The sequence below is a fragment of the Bidens hawaiensis genome, unplaced genomic scaffold, assembly GCF_021521415.1.
Source record: "Bidens hawaiensis isolate Kalapana, Puna unplaced genomic scaffold, B.hawaiensis_p1.1 tig00021374_1, whole genome shotgun sequence".
NCBI lineage: Eukaryota > Viridiplantae > Streptophyta > Magnoliopsida > Asterales > Asteraceae > Bidens > Bidens hawaiensis.
In genome coordinates, this window is record NW_027493318.1 from 388,697 (window position 1) to 409,317 (window position 20,621).

The following is a 20,621-nucleotide window of genomic DNA, read 5'->3' on the forward strand; positions in this document are numbered from 1 at the left end:
AAACACGTGACATGACTTATGTGATAATTTAATTAATTAATATATATTTGTTTGATTTACCATTTCAGTCCTCGGCGTCGGACAATCGAACAAAGAATCGCATACAACGTTGTCTCGTTCTTAATCTGCTTTCATTTACGTCAGAAGATTACGACGTTGGCCCCTTGAACCAGCAAAGCAGATGGTCTGCCGGCTGGACCAAGTTTTCAATTTTTCTTTTAAGTTGATTTTCTTGTAAATCTCTCGGTAATTCATTATGTGTTTGGGATTGCTTATTTTCACCAACTTATAACTTATAAACTTTTTGAAAAGTAATAAGGTGTTTGGGATTGCTTAAATTGTGAGAGGAAAAGTTTAATAAGTTACACTTTTATAACTTATTAACTTAATGAAAAATTATAAGGAGCCAAAATAAGGAATCTCAAACACCCGTTAGTGTATGCGTAGTGGGCCATAAGTTGGTGGTTTTTTGAGAAACAAGGGGCTACAACACCGCCCCCTATACGATATTTGGGTGATAATTGGGGGGTCGATATATAGATTTGCCACTCGAATGTGTTATGAAAATAATAATAAAAAATAAAAATGGGCGACAGAGCGACAACACTCCTAAAATGAAAATCGTCCATCTGCTGACGTGGCGTCACATGTCGAAATCTCTTCCATTTTGTAGCCCTCCACTACACTTACTCTTATGTCATGTGTAGTGGGGGGTTTTGTTGGGGGGGGGCTACAAATTGGGGGCGATTTTGGACACGTGACATCACGTCAGCAAATGGGCAATTTTTAGTTTAGGGTGTATGTTGTAGCCCACTTGTCGCCCAAATCCATCACATTTGTCGCTCCACTACACTTTGTCTAAGGGGATGTTTGGTAGCCGGTTAGTACTATTAATGATTCTATCAAGATATCACCTCTAAACTGAACCGGTCAGTAGTAGAGTGTGTTGGGTTACACATTTTTAATGGTTCATGGAGCCTTTTAATTGTTAAGTTTCATAAACATGCCAAACAATTTATATAAAGTTCTAAAATATTTGTTCTAGAAGTGGACCAGTAAGAGGGGCAACTCAATAATTGCTAAAATAAAGTTCTAAAATATTTGTTCTAGAAGTGGACCAGTAAGAGGGGCAACTCAATAATTGCTAAAGTTATAATTTATAAAACATACTCAAAAGCCTACTATTTTTAACGTCATACAAAAACCACATGACCAACAAATTGTTTAGAGTGGTCCTTTAATGGGTGACAAACAAACCCGAATACGAGGGGCAAATCTCAAACCCAAAACATTTAGGATAGATAATCAGATAGAATCATATATAAAACCAAGTATAAAATTAGTTTTCAAACTTTTTACAGGTAAGGAGACTGGGATAAACACGATATTATATGATACCAGTCATATTACCTGAAACATGTACACCTGTTTATTTGAACCGCATCCATAAACAAATATATAGTTTTAATTTTCTTGGTAATAGAAGTATGTGCTAGATATTCCTGATTTCCTTGGATAATAAAATGATAGAATAAGACAAGTAAAATAACAAAAACTTAATTTTGAAATTCCAATGGGTATACACGAGGACACATGTTTACAATCGGATATGAGACTGTGGTTACCACCAGGCTCATTTAAACCTTCTCATCAACTTTGAACTAGTTCTGGCCAAACATGGTAACATTTCCAGCGATTAAACACAAAAATATGTGTTTGAAGAATCTTGTTCTGAATTAAAGTAAGAACAGAGTAGCTCACCTGGCTATAACAGTTCAATATCAATTATTACTGCCGCATTCATCACACCCATTGAATTCTGACCCCTCAGTCTACAGTTATCATAAATAAAGAAAAGGTCAAAAAATCCTTTTTTTGGTCTTATGAACACAAGTTCATAGTACCATCTTTTTGGAAAGGATGCAAGTGGTAAGTCACATGGGGTCAACCATCAATAATCAATGGTGAATTACTAAATTAGGCTTTTTATGCTAACTTTTATTTTTACAAAGTCAATTAATTTACACTACTTTTTAAATCAAAATGGCCAGAGATCACCCCAAAGCGATTTTCGGGCTTGTTGATGTAGTGTCGGGTTTTTGCTTTTTGTAACAATTACCCTCTCGAACTGGCCTTCGGTTCCTTCATAATTAGTGGCCCGGCAAATGTCCATTTCAACTCGTTTACCCCTCTTCATCGGAGAGAATATTATTCTTCCCCATCCAGTTCCTAGATCCGCACGGACGGTCTCGTCGGGTGTTTCTTCCTCTACATCGCTTTCTGACGTGGCATATGGTTCATTGATATCGGACTCATACTTGACCATCATTTTATCATCAATACTATCCCCGGGCTCGGAATCAATTTGGTCATCTGTCAAACAAAAATGGACATTAAAGGTCAATACTATACAATTATTTGATATCATTTGTCTAACATGTATAATAGCTGAGTTATTGTTGTCTAATTCCACCTAAAGGTTACTTTAGTGGGGTTTCATTAAACCAATGATATCAAACTTTGGAACTTTGGTTTGGGTCAAATCAAAATGGAAGCTCCTGGAAAAACTTAACTGTTAATTGTCGGCTATAACCCGGACCCAATTTAACCACAAACATTAATTTAGCCACCATTAACTGAAATTATTGGTTAAATGAAACCACACTAGAAATTAGTGGTCTGGGAGACTAAGATGGGATGGACTTAGAATATTCAACTCAATTATATCAAATAATCATAAAAACTTTATATCATGTTGTTTCTGCCCCCACCTCCCAGATGGTTCACATTTTTTTGGTCTTTAGTACGATGATAATAAAAAAGAAAACAAAGTACTCACCACGTTCACTCTCATAATCCTCATCATGTTCACTCTCATATTCCTCAACATAGTCAGTCTCATAATCTTCAGGGGTCCTCTTAGCCTTTTGCTCTTTAAGTGTATCAAATTTCATACCATCAAGAGGCCACGTTGCACTGTAGGATAAAACAATTATACACAAAAAATCAAGTGAGGTTAGTGGCATTGACATAAAGTTGTCGAGATATGTTATATTGTGACCCCCCTTCAAGTGAAAAAAGTTTTCTAGTACAACATGCATGTGAACATGCATGTAGGATAAAACAATTATACACAAAAAATCAAGTGAGGTTAGTGGCATTGACATAAAGTTGTCGAGATATGTTATATTGTGACCCCCCTTCAAGTGAAAAAAGTTTTCTAGTACAACATGCATGTGAACATGCATGTAGGATAAAACAATTATACACAAAAAATCAAGTGAGGTTAGTGGCATTGACATAAAGTTGTCGAGATATGTTATATTGTGACCCCCCTAAAAGTGAAAAAAGTTTTCTAGTACAACATGCATGTGAGGTTACATGTTCGGTTGCATAAAAAAGCACAACAGGTACCAATTTATGGACCGGTATATTAACATTTTGATTGAGTAATGAATATTACAAGCCTACCAGTATAGAATGTCTCTAAGTTAAGTCTACAGGATACTTGTTTGCCATGTCACATCATAAAACCATGTATCTGATAAAAAATGTAATTTCAAATAAATGGGGTTGTGATTAAACTACAGGTGGCAATCATGACTAATTCTTTGAAGATTTGGTTGATTTGGGCGAAAATAAATTTATAATCGTGTATGGGTTCATTTGAGTCGTCTAAATTCAGTCAACGGGTCATTCTGGATCTACTTAAATTAGTCAACGGGTCAAAACGGGTAACGATCATGATGACTTAAAACAGTCCAAGTGGGTTAGCACCACCCATGACAAGTGTTTGTCTCCACCACCTGCTTGTTGTCGTCATACCATCACCGGCGCCACCACTCCATTGCCGCCACCGACGACGCCTCCACCATTGCTGACGCCTTCGTCTCTACCACAGCCACTAGCCACCGTAAGAAAACATAGCGGGGTGAACCTATTTTTGTACTTTCTAACGACTCATTTCTAACCTGACTTAATTTTGACCAAAACACGCTTTGACCGAACCCAAATTGATGCTTTCTTAAGACGGCCTGTTTAACCCAAACTCATTTTATTCATAACTCATATTGACCCGAACCTGTTTTGACCCTTGAGTTGAACCCGCCTGACCAGCACAGTTTGCCAGCCCTAATTTTAAATAACTATGATATGCTTTGAAAAGTTCACGCATTTAGAATCTTTAATAAAAGTTAAGAAACATAGCTAGTTCTTGCCTGGGTCGAGGGCCTCGTCTGAATACAACATAAGAAAATTTCTCATCTTCAAAACCGCGTAGTGGTATACCATTGGATTGCTAGAAAAAAAACATGTAACCATAATAAATAGTAGTTGTTTAATTCTATATAAAAAAACACATGATTGAGATGAAACCTTGTATGCAAGCTGTGTTGTAGTCCTTTGCAACCGCTGAACGAAATGACAATATTTACCACTATTGTCCAATGGGCAGACTCCATCGTGAGGACACTGAAACAACAAATAATAGCATAATAAAACAAAGCCCAGCCACATTATAAACTGAAAATTACAAAATGAATAATGTTGGCTTCTAACTCACCGGTGTTACTATATATGCACCACATTTTTGTGTCATCAAATCCTTAGAGCCTTCGCTAGACGCCTTTTCTAATTTCCGGCTTTTCTGTAACGTTAAAAACAATTAATGATGTGTGTGCAGAATACTTGGCTAGATTTAAGTAAACTCGCTTACTCTTTTCTCCATCCATAATATGTGAGACCGTACTTGAGATATGATATCTGATCCATGTGGCGTTCCGGGTTCCACCAAAACCTGTTTCACGTTAAAAGTAATCGCATAAAGCCCAAAGTCCCAAAGTGAAATTGTATTGATTATCATGAGGATAAAACTTACCAAAACATCTCCTGTAAGTTCCCACAGCTGACGAACAATGGTAATTCTATCCTTGAATGATGGTATTTCACCAAGTACATACGACTACAAGATAGACAATCAAAGAAAAATATTTACAAAAACTGGAAATTAACTTAACTAGAGATTTTCCATTGATCATATACATATAATAATAAAATTTTAAGTATGGTGAACTAAAATATGCTTACTGCAATGACAAGGTCATGCTTTCTATTACTTTTATCTTTACTCTTGTTTAAATCTTGACTTAATCCCTGAATGTTACCATAGCTCTGTATGTGTGGCAAATTCTTCAAATCTGAACCACATAAATATATGAAAATTGTTACTTTCTTGGTTTTGAATTGTGTGTGTGTGCCAGGTCAGCAATAGCCAAAATAAAACAGTTGATGATGAATCAAAATCCATACCTTTTATAAGGCTTTGACCAGCTCGTTGCATGGACTGAGATGGCTCGACTAAATTTACAGTTTCAAGAGAATTTGGCCACACTTCACGCAAAGCCCTGAACAATATCATTGTGCAAACAACTAAATTGCATTAACGCCCTTCTGCTCCAAAATGATCATATGCAAAAATGTTATTCTAAAAGACCGGAAATTTTCACCAGAAACCAGAACCGGTACCAGCCCCAAAATCCAACACCTTAGTTGGTGAGAACTTAGGTAGCCTTCTTTTGACCTAGAATAGATTTCAACAATAATGATATTAAATTATTAATAATAACATATGCATACTGTATGAAGATGAAAATACCTCACTGAGGACTCTATGGCAAGCTGAGAAAACTGCAGGCATTCGAGAAGCAACATAAGCGACTGTTTGGTCATCTCTGTATTTAAAACCAATGTCACCGTAACTACTCTTGATTTTCCATCTTTTTGAGCACCCAACATATTTGAGGGGATCTTCAATTAGCTCTCGTGCAGTAGATGCAGTTAACTGCAAATTAACATCTTTAATAGAATTGAAAGTTTCAGATAACCTCGACACTTTCCTCTTCATGTGATGTTCTTCTTGCTCTGCAATTTCCAATAAAAAACAAGATCTTGTTATCTCTTACTATCAAATGTTCTTGCACAGGGGCAGAACTACGTTCATGATACCGGGTTCAGGCAAACCCATTGTTTTTATCTTTTTATATGTAATATTTCATCTCGAAAGTCGATCGAATCCATAGATTTTTACATATTACCAATGCTGGGGAGAATAAATTCAAAAGTCTCTGCTCGTGTAGTGGCTAACTAGTTGGTTGTTAAGCAGCCAGGTCCCATGTTCGAAACAGCTCCTTTGCATTTTATATTTGTTTTTCCCCTTTTAGCAAACTATACATGCCTTAAAAACCCACACATCCAAATCACATCTCACAAACTCTCGCCTCTCACCTCTCTAGCAGTACTTCTTCATCACATAATCCCTTATGCTTTTTATTACATTGTTTTGAAATTCTATATACAGTGATGCAACTTGCTAGACATGACAACACATGGAACCTGTGTTTTAATAGATTATGCATAATGCAGCTAAAAAAAGGTCAACATTGGCCTTATCCCAAAACTTAACGGGTTGCATACATCCATACAAGCAAATGTGATTAAGTATTTACTTGTATCCTTTAACGTCAGGTCATAGTCAGTTTTCCTGCGCACTAGACTCTCTCTCTCTCTCTCTCTCTCTATATATATATATAGCCAATTTGCAAAATTGTGATTTCTGCCTTTCTTAGAAATCTGCCAAATTGTGATTCCTTATTAGTTCTTAAGTTCTCTGTTAGATGTTTGACTTCGTTGTAAATTGGTTAAGTGACTAAGCATATAAACATGATTTAGATTATTTTCCTGTTGATTTTGTCTTCATTATTCTAAGCTCATGGTTCTGTTACTTGATATTAAGATTGAATTGCTGGTTCTATGCATGTGATCAGTGTTTCGTTACTATAAATCTCTTAAGTTAATAAGCATATAGACCGAGAAATTGCGAGTTTTCCGGTGACCCGACCTGATTAAACAAAACATCATATAATGGGAAATTGGAAACTATTCACTTTTAAAACGGTTACATAAACACTTGACTTTTAACACTTTTATAATAACCATCCGACTTTCAAAAACCCTTATATGACCTTTTAACTTAGTGAGTTAACGGATTAAAATAGACTAGTTATTGTTAGTGAGAATTTTGTAATTTTGACTCAGGCCCACTTTATATCCATGTTTTCATAAGCCCTTTAGGCTTATCCCTAGGCTCTCAGGCAAGGCAAACAAAAAAACGCATCGCTGCCATCCAGGCGATTAGGCGGCCTCCGGGCGAGATTTCAGTGAGATTCCAGCCAAATCCTGAAAATACCGGCAAATTTCTAAAAATTCCGGGAAAACTGGTCTTAATCAGCCTAAACTGGCCCTAAACATGTCTAAAATCCCAACAATGGTTAGCTTATGCTATGCGCCGTGCTTATGATCATCGCCTTTAAGCGCCTTGCAAGTAGGCCCAAGGTTCAACCTTTGCGCTTTACGCCTTTGAAAACTATGCTTTGACTTTCACAAGACAGCTAAAAATTCAAAGACTTGCTTAGTAGTGTAGGTAAAGGTGTATAAAATGATCACACAAGTGTTCATTTTTAATACATTCCTGCTGCCTGAGATTTGCATATACTAAACGGTCAATATCGGTAGGATATCGGTTACCAGTCAGAATATCGGTATGTTTTTAAGTCTTAATTTTCAATTTTTAGTGCTTAATGCTAATGTTTTGAGTCTTGATCAGTTCCTACTTGCAACAGTTGTTAATGTTTTGGCAGTTGCAAAAGGATAATATGTTAATAGTAGGAGAGTATACTGAAATGTTAGCGTTAAACTGCTATGTATATAAATTATATGCCCACCGCGATAAAGGATATCTAAAATATCGGTCCTCGACTGATATCTGATATCTTTCAGCATAGAGAGAGAGAGTGAAGGTTTAAAGCAGAGTATAATACAACGGTAGAATTGCAACACTAAATAATAATAATAATAATAATAAAGGCATGTTCAATTGACCAATAGGAAACCCTAATAACATGTTGAATTAGCCGTAGAGAATAGAAATAACCTCGAATATACTTTTTGATGGCTCGCCGGAGACGGAGTGGGACCACATAGCAGCCTTGGGATTGCTTGCTTGCTGCTTTCAACGTTTCCGCCGTGAATCTCTGTACAGTTTCGGTTATGACGGTTGCCATTTTCAAATTGCCGCTCAGAATATAGGGTTTATGCCCGACCTGCACATACAGATATAACAGTAGTAGTATATGTTTTAACACAGTGACAGATTCAGTGGTAGGCGATATGGACCTGCAAAATGGTGTCAAGTCTTTTGGGCCAACTACACAAACACTCCAAGAATAACCAAAAAGAAGAAACCAACACGCTCTAGAATATTATCGAAATATATATAATAATAATAATAATTGATTAAACATATTAATTATGTTATTTAAAAGTGTCTTATGTCAACTTAACCCGACTCACCAAATAAGTATTACTTTTTGTCATTTATCGCTTCAAGTGATTTTAATCACTGAAACCAGGACCAACACCCCTAGGAGTAAAGGACAATCAAAATTTAGTTACAAAATTAAAAAAGTGAGTATCTACTTCATATAACTAACAATATCTCAAAACCATACTAAACAAAATCAAAACAATCAATCTTCTTCTCTACAGATCATCATGGTCATCTTCCGGTGCACCACCCGACCTCTGATAAACCGCGGTCATGATCGGGTTACAAACCGCCTCCACTTCTTTCAGCTTCTCATCATACTCCTCTTTCTCAGCTGACTGATTATCATCAAGCCATTCAAGTGCTTCCTTTGTTGCGGTTTCAAGTTTCTCTTTTTCATCCGACTCGAGCTTATCCGCTAACTTATCTTTATCATTAACTTGGTTTCTCATGTTGTAGACATAAGTTTCAAGCGTGTTACGCGCGTCAATCTTTTCTTTCACCTTTTTGTCCTCCTCCGCAAACTCTTCACCTTCCCGAATCATACGCTCAATGTCTTCTTGGCTCAACCGACCCTTCTCGTTCGTGATTGTGATCTTTTCGGATTTGCCAGCCACCTTGTCCTCTGCCTTGACGTTTAAGATACCGTTGGTGTCTACTTCGAATGTGACTTCTATTTGTGGTGTCCCCCTGGATTAACAAAGGTAAGTTTTAGCGTACGAGAGCATAAATGCGATTTAGATAACGTTGACACTAAAGACAATTTAGCAAACCTTGGTGCTGGAGGGATTCCAGAGAGATCAAATGTTCCAAGAAGCCTGCAGTCCTTTGTCAGACTTCTTTCACCTTCATAAACCTGTTACAAAAAGTTTTAAATAAATAACTTCATAGAATGTATCTAGTTAATCATATTTTAGACATAATGAAATATATAAAAAGTACCTTGATGGAGACCACAGTTTGTTGATCCTTGTAGGTTGTAAATATTTGCGATCTTTTGGACGGGATGACGGTGTTTCTTGGGATCAATTTGGTCAGCACTCCTCCAACGGTTTCAATGCCGAGTGTAAGCGGAGCCACATCCAAAAGAATGACATCTATAACACATTATTATAAGTAGCATTAGCATTGCTAGCTTTCTCAAAATATTAATCTTGCATCAAACCAACCATAAAACAAATTTACATGAATTAGTTACCTTTAATGTCATCACTACCCTCACCACTCAAAATGCCTCCTTGAACAGCAGCACCAAAAGCCACTGCCTCATCAGGGTTCACACCCTTGCTTGGTTCCTTTCCATCAAAGTATTCCTTAATAAGCTGTTGCACCTTTGGAATCCTCGTACTCCCGCCAACTAGAACGATCTCATCTATGTCACGTTTCTCCAAACCCGCATCCGCCATCGCCTTCTTCACGGGCCCCATCGTCTTTCTAAACAAGTCATTGTTCAGCTCCTCGAACCTGGCTCTGGTCAATGGCTCGGAAAAGTCAACGCCATCGAAAAGTGACTCGATCTCCACACGGACCTGGTGCTGGCTGCTCAACGCTCGCTTGGCGAGCTCGGCTTCCCGTCTTAGCTTTCCTAGAGCTCTGTTATCCTTGCTAATATCTTTCCCATACTTCTTTTTAATCAACTTGATCAAGTATTCCATGATCCTTTGATCAAAGTCCTCACCTGATAATTGGTCAACTCATGATATAAGAAACTATTTAATCATAGAAAGTTGTAAACATAACATTTATTTAATTAATTACTTACCTCCAAGATGGGTGTCTCCATTTGTGGCAAGAACCACAAACACACCATTATCAAGTGTCAAGATGCTGACATCAAATGTCCCACCTCCAAGGTCAAATACAAGAATGTTCTTCTCAACACCTTTCTTGTCCAGACCGTATGCGATAGCCGCAGCTGTGGGTTCGTTAATGACTCTGACAACATTCAAACCAGCAATCATACCGGCATCCTTGGTAGCCTGCCTTTGGGCATCATTGAAGTATGCTGCAAATAGAATGTAAAATCGAACCATTAATAAACATCGTTCATTAATTAATTAATAATACAAAAATTTAATTATATGCTTACCAGGAACTGTGACAACAGCATCCTTAATCTTCTTTCCAAGGAATAATTCGGCCGTCTCCTTCATTTTAGTAAGAATCATGGCGCTAATCTCTTCGGGACTGAAGACCTTGGTCTCCCCATCCTTAACTTTAACTTGAACATAAGGCTTCCCATCTTTATTCACAATATCATACGGAAGCAGTTTCATATCTCTTTGAACTTCTTTATCTTCAAACCTATCAAACAAACAAAAACACTCAACAACATAATATCAATATCCATACAAAACAATATTATAAGTTCATACTTTCTCCCAATAAGTCTCTTAACATCAAAGATGGTCCTTTCGGCGTTCACAGCCGCCTGATTCTTGGCGGCCTCACCGATCAACCTCTCGGAGTCTGTGAACGACACCCATGATGGGGTGATACGGTTTCCTTGATCGTTTGCTATGATTTCCACGTTCCCGTTTTTTTAAACACCAACACACGAATACGTTGTCCCGAGATCAATCCCTATAACAGTTCCTAACTTGTTATCCTCTTCTTTCGCGATTGATGTCACGAATAAGCAACCTATCATCAACAAAATAAGCATAAGAACAAACCTACTAGAACAAACAGTTCACATATGAAAAGAAACCAAATTCAACGATGAAATCAATATGTGAAAAACTTACCGATTAATAAGATTGCAAACACAATGCCGGAGCGAGCCATAATTAATAATAATCCGGTGGTTATCTTATTATTTATCTGGGTGATTAAGGGGTTGCTTTTGAGTTTGAACTAGGATTCGTGCATGAAAAGGTACGAGGTTAATGTGCTTAAATACACGCGAGTTCGGTTTGATCGGTAATGTCATTGTTGATGACGTGGACCAATGAAACATTAGGAATGAGTTGTGTGGGGCAATAAAGAGGGATGTCGTGTTTTGTCCTACGTGGCAGTAAGTCAATGGTTTGGTTTCGTCATGCGTTTGTTGGTTACTCGGATTATTCATTCCCCCGAACTTTTGGGTATAGTGATTTTATAAAGTTTCAATACCTAAAAGTATATTATTTTGTTTTATAAAGTCTAAAGTATTATAAAACCTCCAAAATAAGTTTGAAATTCTAGGTCTAAATATAGAAACATAATCACTCTCAAAATGTAATCAATATGCTTCATATACGATTAAAGTTATAATTTAATTTGTAACTCTTGGATCCGGTTTAACAGTTCAAATTAATTTTAATTGTTTTTGGGTTTTAAATATGTCGGTTAATTTAACTATTTGCTCACCCTAACACCATTGTCCTCATAGATCGGTTGCCACCTCACAGTCCTCGCACTCCACCGTGTGAGTGTCGGGGTGTTAAAAGAATCGAATTAAATATCAAATTATTCAAATTGAATCTGCCTATTTTGGTTTGCAATTACAGGCACGATAATCTTCAATCTCTTCCTCAATATTTAGTGTTAAAGCGCATAACAGTATCTAAATTGAAGTTCAAGTGTAAATAATTATAAATTTAACTAACATTGAAGAAAACGAATAATGTTATATCAACCTTAATAGACATTAGGTTTAGATACTGACATCCACTATTACAAAAACTTAATTGATGCTAAAATGACACAAAATGTATATGCACTAATAATTATTGGAAATCTGTATTAGATTTTATGCTTATATTCAAAGAAATCGTAATAAAATCAATTCCTTCCAAAATTGCATATAAAATACTTTAGAACTTATATAAAAAATGAAGCGTTGTTTAGAGATCGAAGTTCGTGTCAAGTTCGAACTATTGAGTTGGTATCACTTAACTCATACGCAACCTGCTTATTTGTGAAAAATTAGGTCTTAGCATGAACACACTTAATTAACTCATGTAACCCGATAAAGATTTATGTAACCAATATATCTAAAGGGTCCAAATAGATTTAGCACAAACAAGTTGCTAGTTATACAAAAAAAAATCATAGTTTTAACTTTACAAGAACAATTTTGAACACGGCTCATTTATTAACAACATTTTAAAATCGTTTTGTTTATTAAACGAGTTTTGTATCTTTTTTAGTTAATTAAGAAGATTAATATTGAAAATTTGGAAACACTACAATCAAATGTTGGATTTCTTAAGAAATGGTTCAATTAATCAAGACTAGCAAAAGTGCCCATGCGTTGCTGCCGGTTCACGCAAGTAATCTTCTCGTATTGGTTTGTAGTGTTTGGTGTTGTGTGTAGTGGGTTATCAGTACGAGCGAGCTGCCACGTGTGCATATGGTTTGGTGGATTTTTTTTGGAGGGGCTGCACACTAAAATATTAACATATCCGTATACATTGGATACATCGTGTTTTGTGAAATATTTGTTAATAAAATAGGTTTGTATCGGTTTTGTGAATTTCAATCATCATAAAGGATTGAATGTGTGTTAATTGGTAAGTAGTTAGAGTTGAAATTTAATCGGCGGATAAAGAAATGCTCAAATTAAGACCACTAAGTTGTCGGTCAAAGAATTGTAAAAAGAGTAAAGTGGTGGCATACGTGATTTTATTGTGCGCATATGCATATATATTGGATCAATGGTGTTATATATTTCCTGGTACTTAAGTTATAGAAACAAAAACTTTTATTAAGACAATGTGTTCAATATATTGATTTTGTAACTGTGTACTAGCCACTGGGTATATACCAAGAATAATCTTAAGCTGTCAACAAGCATATATTAGCAAATATATAATGACAATAAGAGACCACCAGCATGGCCAGTTGACCATAGGAAATTCACGTAAATTTTGACCTAAAAATTCAAAATTGACCAAAAATCAGTTTTGACCATAAAAAGTCAAAGTTGATACTAAAATGACCATTTTTAAAGTGACACCTTTTGACCACCAATCCAAGCCTACTCTTTTAAGGTGACTATTTTCGACCCGAACCAAACCGACAACTTTGCACGTGACTCGTCACAAAGCAAAAAATGACATCAGAAATTTTTAGTTTAACAAATACCCATATTGTGCTTCCAAAAATTCTAAAATGGTGATAAACATATAAAGAAAATGAGTGCTTAAAGAAACAGCTAAAGTGATAATATTTGTGTGATGATGAATGAGAGCGTGAAAAATATTAAATTGAAAATTGTATATGGACTTTTAAAAGTCAAACTGCACAATGTTAAACATATGACCCGTAATTTAAAGTATCAAGCCATATATGACACAATTGAAACTTAGATACTAACAAACTGATCATCATACTCATCTCACCAGATTCCCTTTTTTGATTCAATCTAACTCTATGATTGTTCCATAAAAACAACTTTAAGACTTTTTAACTTTTTTAAAACATCTTCTCTAATTCAATCTAACATCAACAATATAGTTATACATATTTTTTAATAGTCTAGCAGGAAAGTCATATACGTTTATAGAACCATGTGAAATCACATCTGAGTTAATTAAAGTCAAACTTACCCTAATTCTCACAAATGGTCTATAAAATTTCTTTTTCCATTCTTTTTAAAATGACAATACTTCATTTTTCTTCAAAAACAGTATAGCTCTCTGTACTCCTGATTATGATCACTTGAAGTATGGAATTCCATCATAAAGATTTCACATACCCCCGATTATGGGTGTCCAAAATACCCGGACCCAATTAACACGACCCAACCCAAATAAGCTAATTAGGGTCGGGTTAAATATGATCAACAATTATAATCGGGTCATTCAGGTTAACCCGATTAACCCATATTATTATTAAGGTCAAGACACGGGTTCGTGTTTGATAAAAATCACCATATCAGTTTGTAAACGAGCCAAGAACGAGGTTTGCTCCAAGAAGCCTTGTTTTCAAACGAGCCGAGCAATCTAACTTGGTTTGTAAGTTAGCCAAGCCAGATTGGTTTGTAAACAAGCCAAGACCGAAGCCTAAAACCAGATTGTTTGCAAATGAGCCGAGTGGAGCCTGCTTGGTTTGTAAGCCAACGAAGTGTAAAAAAGCCAAGATCACCTCAGTTATGAAATTTAGCAACTAAATAAAACAAGCATCAAAGAATTAAAGAATATTCATGTAGGATACAAGAATTTGAATTATGAACCCATAAGTATGTCAACATAAATTAACAATACCCAAATAACTTTGTAAATGCACTATGCACCGTTTGACTTTCACTTGGTCAAAATTAAAGTTGTACATTTAATTTTAACAAATTCTCTTGTATCCGTAAATTATACTTGTTCGAATACTGTCAACAAAACTTGCAATTTTGACTTTCAAAAGTCACATTGATTTTACCATTTTGCAGTATTCTACAGCTTTGTTTTTACTTAATCAAACTCCAACATTAAAGTTATATAAAATTGTACGGGTCGGGTCGGGCCGGGCCAACCCATAACTTCACATGCCATAGTACTGTTTGAAATCTGAATAGCTAACAAAAAATATAAACAACCTGCAAAGTTTGTTACTAGTGACAAATATAACTCATATGTTATGCATATAATTAGATATATTTTTTAATGACCATTATGGCCCTAGCTCATTTTGTTTTGCTAAAAAAAATATATACAACCTGCAAAGTTTGTTACTAATGTGAAATATAACTCATATGTTATGCATTTAGATATATTTTTTAATGATCGTTATGGCCCGAGCTCATGTTTTTTGGAACCCATTTAGACCCGAACCCGTTCCAACACTTGGCCTGTCCTGGTCCACAAAGTACATTTTCATGATAGAATGTAAAAAAGACGCAATCCAATTCAACCTTACTTCTGACTCTAAGGAGTCAAAATGTAGCCTTTTTTGGCGATGAAAATAAAAGAAGTGTAAAATATAATAATAATAATAATAATAATAATAATATATCGTTTAAGAAAAATCCACTTCAAAAACAAATTCTATGACTATATTAAATTCCCTTTTACAAGCACAAGTAAAAGTTGCAACCCCCAAACACATACAAATTGACCTTTTTTTGACATATTTCTTTTTAGTCAAATGCTCTATATATTACGTCATTTACAAGCCTAACCCTTATAGAATCAAATGTGATGGAAATTTTTAGCATTTTTCGTTTTAGCCAAATGTTCGGTTCGTTACTTCGTTTGTAAGCCTAATCATTGTTAAGTCAAATGTGACAAAAGTTTTCGGCATGTTTCTTTTTAGTTAAACGTTTGCCATGTTTCTTTTTAGTCAAATGTAATCGAAATTTTCAGGTGGAAAGAAGTGTACCTTCTATAGAATATCTCGAGTTTCATTGAATCATAAACATATGTAACCTAATTACGAAGAGTTAACAGTAACCTAACTATTTAACCCGCTTCGCGACGAGGACGTAACAAAAGCTTGGTTAGCTAGCAACTTGGTTTTTTATGATACGGTAGTTTACCACCTATACATTTTCTAAAGTACAAGAAATCAAAATACGCGCATCCAATAAAATCTATATAATTGACATCTAGCTGCAACTACAAAATTTCTTTCAATAATTATAAATGCCACTATATTTTTCTTGTTTTTCTTAGCATAACTCTATTAGCTAGATGGGTGTTAAACAGGTCATGTTCGCGAGTAGATAGGTTAATCCCGAACACGACCCAAACATGAAAAGCTTATTCATGGGTTAACCTGAACACATGCCATTTAACCCATCAGTTTATTGTTTTATCATACCATACAATAAAAAAACAGAATCTAGAAGTGTCAATGGATAAATGTTGTTGACCAAACACATACACACACACACACACAAACGTACATGGGAATGTTTTACTATTTATTTGCAGATGCAATATGTAGTGACCATTTTCATTATCAGAAGCCTACATAAAGAAAGTAAGAACTCGGATATTATAACCAACCTTCACAACAAATCATCGAGCACAAAATCAGAACTATCATATGTATTCCAACTGGCAAATCAAACACTTAAACTTAACCGTACACTTCACTTAAAACCAGTAATAAAAAAAAGTTAAATCATTAATTTAAAGTTGATATTTATTGAGCTCTTGTTATAAAAATAAGTCACCTGGTTCTATCAATTGTTCGTATTGATTTAATGTAACATTCAATTCCAACAAATCTATACAGTAGCACATAAAAATATTTACAATAATGGTACGAAGTTATAAAACAACCTCTAAAATGTTATTTATATAAACTGGGCTAGAAACTTTTTAATCATCTTGTACAAAACTTACAAGGTCTTTGGGTTTTCTTATGAACACTTAACGTCAAGAAAGGAAAAAAATAATATATTTCAGGCCAAATGGTTGCAAAACACTTTTTTTTCATGTACTTTTGCAATTTAGACGTTTGGTTAGTTTTTTCTAACCACCATATATTTATAAATCGATTGTCATTAAAAAAAACTTGAAGGTATGTTACCAAAATTATACAAATTATGCAAACATAATGTATACATACATACATCGCTTAACAAATACTATGTTCTAAAATCAGTTACATTTTCCTCAATTTTTAGTGCGTAATAAAAAAAGTTTAAATGTTTAATTTCAACACACAATATAAAACACTAAACAATATTTTTAAAATTCATACACTGATATTGTCACGAGCTTACATTAATAATTAACAAAAATAAATAAAAAATTATCAATTTCAAAATCCTAACCACCCATGAAACCAAAGAAAAGATTATAAAGCCAGTAGCTTAAAGATTTTCTAGTAAAACATTAACCAATATCATAAGAAAAATATGCACAATACATGCATACTTCACTTGATTCTCATTCAACTCTCTTGCCTCCCAGTTACTCATAAACACATGCTTAGGCATCTCCATATGCAGCCCTAACACAACCATTGCAAAATCCTCCAAATTCAGCCTATGAAACTTCCCGGGTCACTTCTTTATCACCGCCAATCCAATATCTGTACTTTTGGAAGAATCTAGCTCATACTCATTCTTCAGCTTGAATATATCATCGTGAGCTTCAATTCCAACAAAAGTGAAAGCCATAGTTGATGCTTGATTTGCTACTAACCAATTGAAGGTAAGTATTCAGTTGTAAATTGATTGTGGACTTAGTGGTATTTATAATAATCTTGTATATAACTTAAAAGGCCTTTGGTTTTCTTATGAATACTTAACGTCAAGAAATCATTTAGTGTTATACACATTTAATTCCATTAATTGCCCTTAAAGGTTTATGAATCAGTTGAAGATGAAAATATTAATATTGATGGATGATGACACTTTAATGAGATTAATTGATGGCACCATAAACCTTAAAGGATACAAGAGCATATAGACAAACATGACGCTTCATAAACTTGTACGATACGCTTGAAGAATGAATCCATGGATTGGTAAATTATTTTTCTTGCCCAATTATGAAATGACTCTTTTGTCCTTATCATGTAATTATGAAATTACTTTGTTGCCCATCACTCTTCCTTTATATATAATATAGATATAGATTAATTGATGGCACCATAAACCTTAAAAGATACAAGAGTAAATACACAAAACATGACGCTTCATAAACTTGTACGATACGCTTGAAGAATGAATCCATGGTTTGGAAAATTACTTTTCTTGCCCAATTATGAAATGACTCTTTTGTCCTTATTATGTAATTATGAAATTACTTTGTTGCCCATCACTCTTCCTTTATATATAATATAGATATAGATAATTGTATGAGATGTTGGATTTCTTAGAAAATGGTTCGATTAAAGGACCATGGGCTTCTCAAATTAAAAAATGGGGCTTTGGGCCTTTAGAACCCGTAAGGCCATGATACTAATGATATGTGGTTGAGCGGCTCAACCACATATCATTTGTCGATTGCTTTATATATAGCTTCATCGGTGTGGGGTAATCAAATAGTTTAAACAAAATCGTGCGTTTCATCATTTGCCACGTCGCCGGTTCAATCCAATGGCCGGTGACACAAATATATGAGTCGGGTGAACCGTGCGGTGCGGACCAAACGTTGCTAGTCAAGTTAACACCGGTTTCTAGTTTTTCAAAATAAGAAATTAATTCTTGTTTAGCATTTTTCCACAATCTTAAACAATCCCTCCTAAGAGTAGCAAGACTTACATGGGTGTATCTTGGTTGGAACGCTTCTTTGAACCATCTTTGTGTATCGTTGGTTGTTGAAATGGTTGAACGGCAAACTTTCTTGGATTACAAACTTAGCCATTTCCTCCCTTGCCATATCGTAATTGTGGGCGAAAAGAGAAGCGCCTTCGCTTCCCATGGAAGCTTGAACGCTAGCGGCTTGTTGTTTCAATACCTTGCAATACAGTTTTTCAAAGTGTAATTTCAATGTGGAGTTTGCCCCAATGGCGTAAAAACCATTACAATTGTGACAACGCGCTTTTCTTGACCCGTTCGCCATCTCGCACATATCAAAATGTGACCAAACTTCGCGGTTGCGTTTTGTTGGAATAACACGAACCATCGTGTCGGTTGTGGACTCGCCAACGTTGATCGAATCTTGACGACTAGAGCTTGCCATGCTTTTTTACGAAATATCAAATAAGAAAGTGAGCGATTTTAAGAGTTTTAGGAGATTGGAGTATGGTGTGGTTGTACCCAAACACCCACCACCCTTTTATACATATTTGGAGATGAATTATTAGCAAAAAAACAACAAAAAAACGTCTAGTAATCGAGGTATAATAGTCATATTGACCTGCTGTTGCTGCTACAAAACCGGTTTTAACTGGTTTTTTTATATACGTTATTGATTAACCGGTTATATAACCGGTTTTTTTTAAACCAGTTTTTTCCGGTTAAAAAAAGCTAGTTATATAACTGAACTAGCAAAATAAGATCAAAACTGGTGTAAAACCGGTCTAACCGGTTAGTAACCGAACTGTTATTAAAAAACCGGTTTTTCATGATAACCGATTCCGGTTTTTTTTTCCGATTTCAGTTACATAATCAATTTTTTTTACATCTCTAGTGGAGCCTAAGGGTAAAAAAGAGGCCTAGATGCGTGGAAACCGAATTTATTTCCAACATATGCCCGGGCACTTTTAAATGAGCTCATGATCATAATTCGTACTCTTCTCCGACTGCGATGACCCCCCCCCCCCCCTGATGAAGTACGATTTGTTCCCGAGGTAGTGAGAAGCAAAAGAGATCCGCGAAATAGAAATCGACCAATAGGAGGAAGCAAACAACTTAACCAGCAGAGGTTCAAGACACTGAAAATTCAAATTTTGAGATTTTTTGCGCTCCGGTAAGGAATGTTTCTCTAACATTATTGAACCCATAGGATTGATTGAATAGCTGGAATTAGGTTTAATGCACCATCTTAGATGAAGGTGAACAACAAGTTATCCCATGAAGCCCAAAACGATAACTCGTAATTCCATGAAGTCCAAAATGAGACCTAAAGTTTATGAGGCAACCAAATTTGGCAAAAGGAATAAAGATTATACGTTTGGAAGTAAAAACTTTCCAAGGGCATGTATCCATATTTATAAAAGGGAAACATAATAATTATAGTTTTGAACTTCACCACTAAATTTAATAAGAAATGTGTAGAGGATGACTCGAGTAATAGACGACTCTTTAGGAGGTCATGGCGATAACTCGATTGTAGAAGGTAAAACTTGTGTTCTATACCTAAAAGGCTAAATCTATGTCTCACGCCACTTCATCTATTCCATTTCATGTTTCAACTAAACAAAAACAATTTAAGTGCTAAACTTAAACGCACAACAAAACTTTTACTGACCCGTGAGTATACATTTCTTGTCTTTCTGTGTGTTGGAATTTTTCGTTTAAATATTTAACTAATACACAACCATTGACCTTAACAAGAAATGTCACCAACACACATACCTCAGATAACCCGAACAAGATTTGTGTAATCTATTTTTATTAACGGTCCAACTAGATTGGTATAAACAAGTTGGCCACATAAATAAATTGGTAATTTGAACTTATAAAGAAACTAGTATTTAGAAACGTAGTATTTAGACACCCGCAACCGGGGGAGGGGGTGGGGAGAAATATAAACCTTACACTAAATAGACAAATGAACAATTGTGATTATTATATTTGTTATTATGGTTATGGTCGTGTTCTCACATACTATTATTGTGAATGTACAACCATCTATTAAAAATTGTAATCTTATTCTAAGAACTTCATTCAATTCTGTTGACCCATATCCCGCTACTGAAC

General features: G+C 35.2%; 2 protein-coding genes across 2 annotated transcripts; both read right to left on the reverse strand.

The window, feature by feature from the left end:
- Window positions 1-1,929: 1,929 nt before the first annotated feature.
- Window positions 1,930-8,134, reverse strand: LOC143563367 (rsm22-cox11 tandem protein 2, mitochondrial-like). Its single transcript, XM_077050922.1, has 12 exons — window positions 7,988-8,134; window positions 5,654-5,919; window positions 5,505-5,578; window positions 5,308-5,402; window positions 5,086-5,195; window positions 4,877-4,960; window positions 4,715-4,795; window positions 4,562-4,645; window positions 4,375-4,470; window positions 4,218-4,297; window positions 2,840-2,976; window positions 1,930-2,373 (listed from the first exon to the last, which is right to left on the reverse strand). The coding sequence occupies exons 1-12, from the start codon at window positions 8,115-8,117 to the stop codon at window positions 2,039-2,041; spliced, it is 1,572 nt and encodes a 523-aa protein (XP_076907037.1). The 5' UTR covers window positions 8,118-8,134; the 3' UTR covers window positions 1,930-2,038.
- Window positions 8,135-8,595: 461 nt separating this feature from the next.
- On the reverse strand, window positions 8,596-11,167 carry LOC143563373 (luminal-binding protein 5-like). Its single transcript, XM_077050928.1, has 9 exons — window positions 11,128-11,167; window positions 10,931-11,023; window positions 10,756-10,849; window positions 10,470-10,684; window positions 10,143-10,385; window positions 9,579-10,058; window positions 9,323-9,477; window positions 9,154-9,236; window positions 8,596-9,070 (listed from the first exon to the last, which is right to left on the reverse strand). Exons 1-9 carry the CDS (start codon window positions 11,165-11,167, stop codon window positions 8,596-8,598), a joined length of 1,878 nt encoding a protein of 625 aa, XP_076907043.1.
- Between the last annotated feature and the right edge of the window lie 9,454 nt (window positions 11,168-20,621).

What these genes read in the sequence shown, in the direction of transcription:
- LOC143563367 (XM_077050922.1), bottom strand. Translation starts at nt 8,117, where the DNA reads ATGGCAACCGTCATAACCGAAACTGTACAGAGATTCACGGCGGAAACG. An exon ending in TGGTCAAAGCCTTATAAAAG is followed by an intron (nt 5,196 to 5,307) that starts GTATGGATTTTG and finishes TATGTGGTTCAG; the next exon opens with ATTTGAAGAATTTGCCACAC. An exon ending in AACTTACAGGAGATGTTTTG is followed by an intron (nt 4,796 to 4,876) that starts GTAAGTTTTATC and finishes AACGTGAAACAG; the next exon opens with GTTTTGGTGGAACCCGGAAC.
- LOC143563373 (XM_077050928.1), bottom strand. Translation starts at nt 11,167, where the DNA reads ATGGCTCGCTCCGGCATTGTGTTTGCAATCTTATTAATCG. An exon ending in AAGAGACTTATTGGGAGAAA is followed by an intron (nt 10,685 to 10,755) that starts GTATGAACTTAT and finishes TTTGTTTGATAG; the next exon opens with GTTTGAAGATAAAGAAGTTC. An exon ending in TGGAGACACCCATCTTGGAG is followed by an intron (nt 10,059 to 10,142) that starts GTAAGTAATTAA and finishes ACCAATTATCAG; the next exon opens with GTGAGGACTTTGATCAAAGG.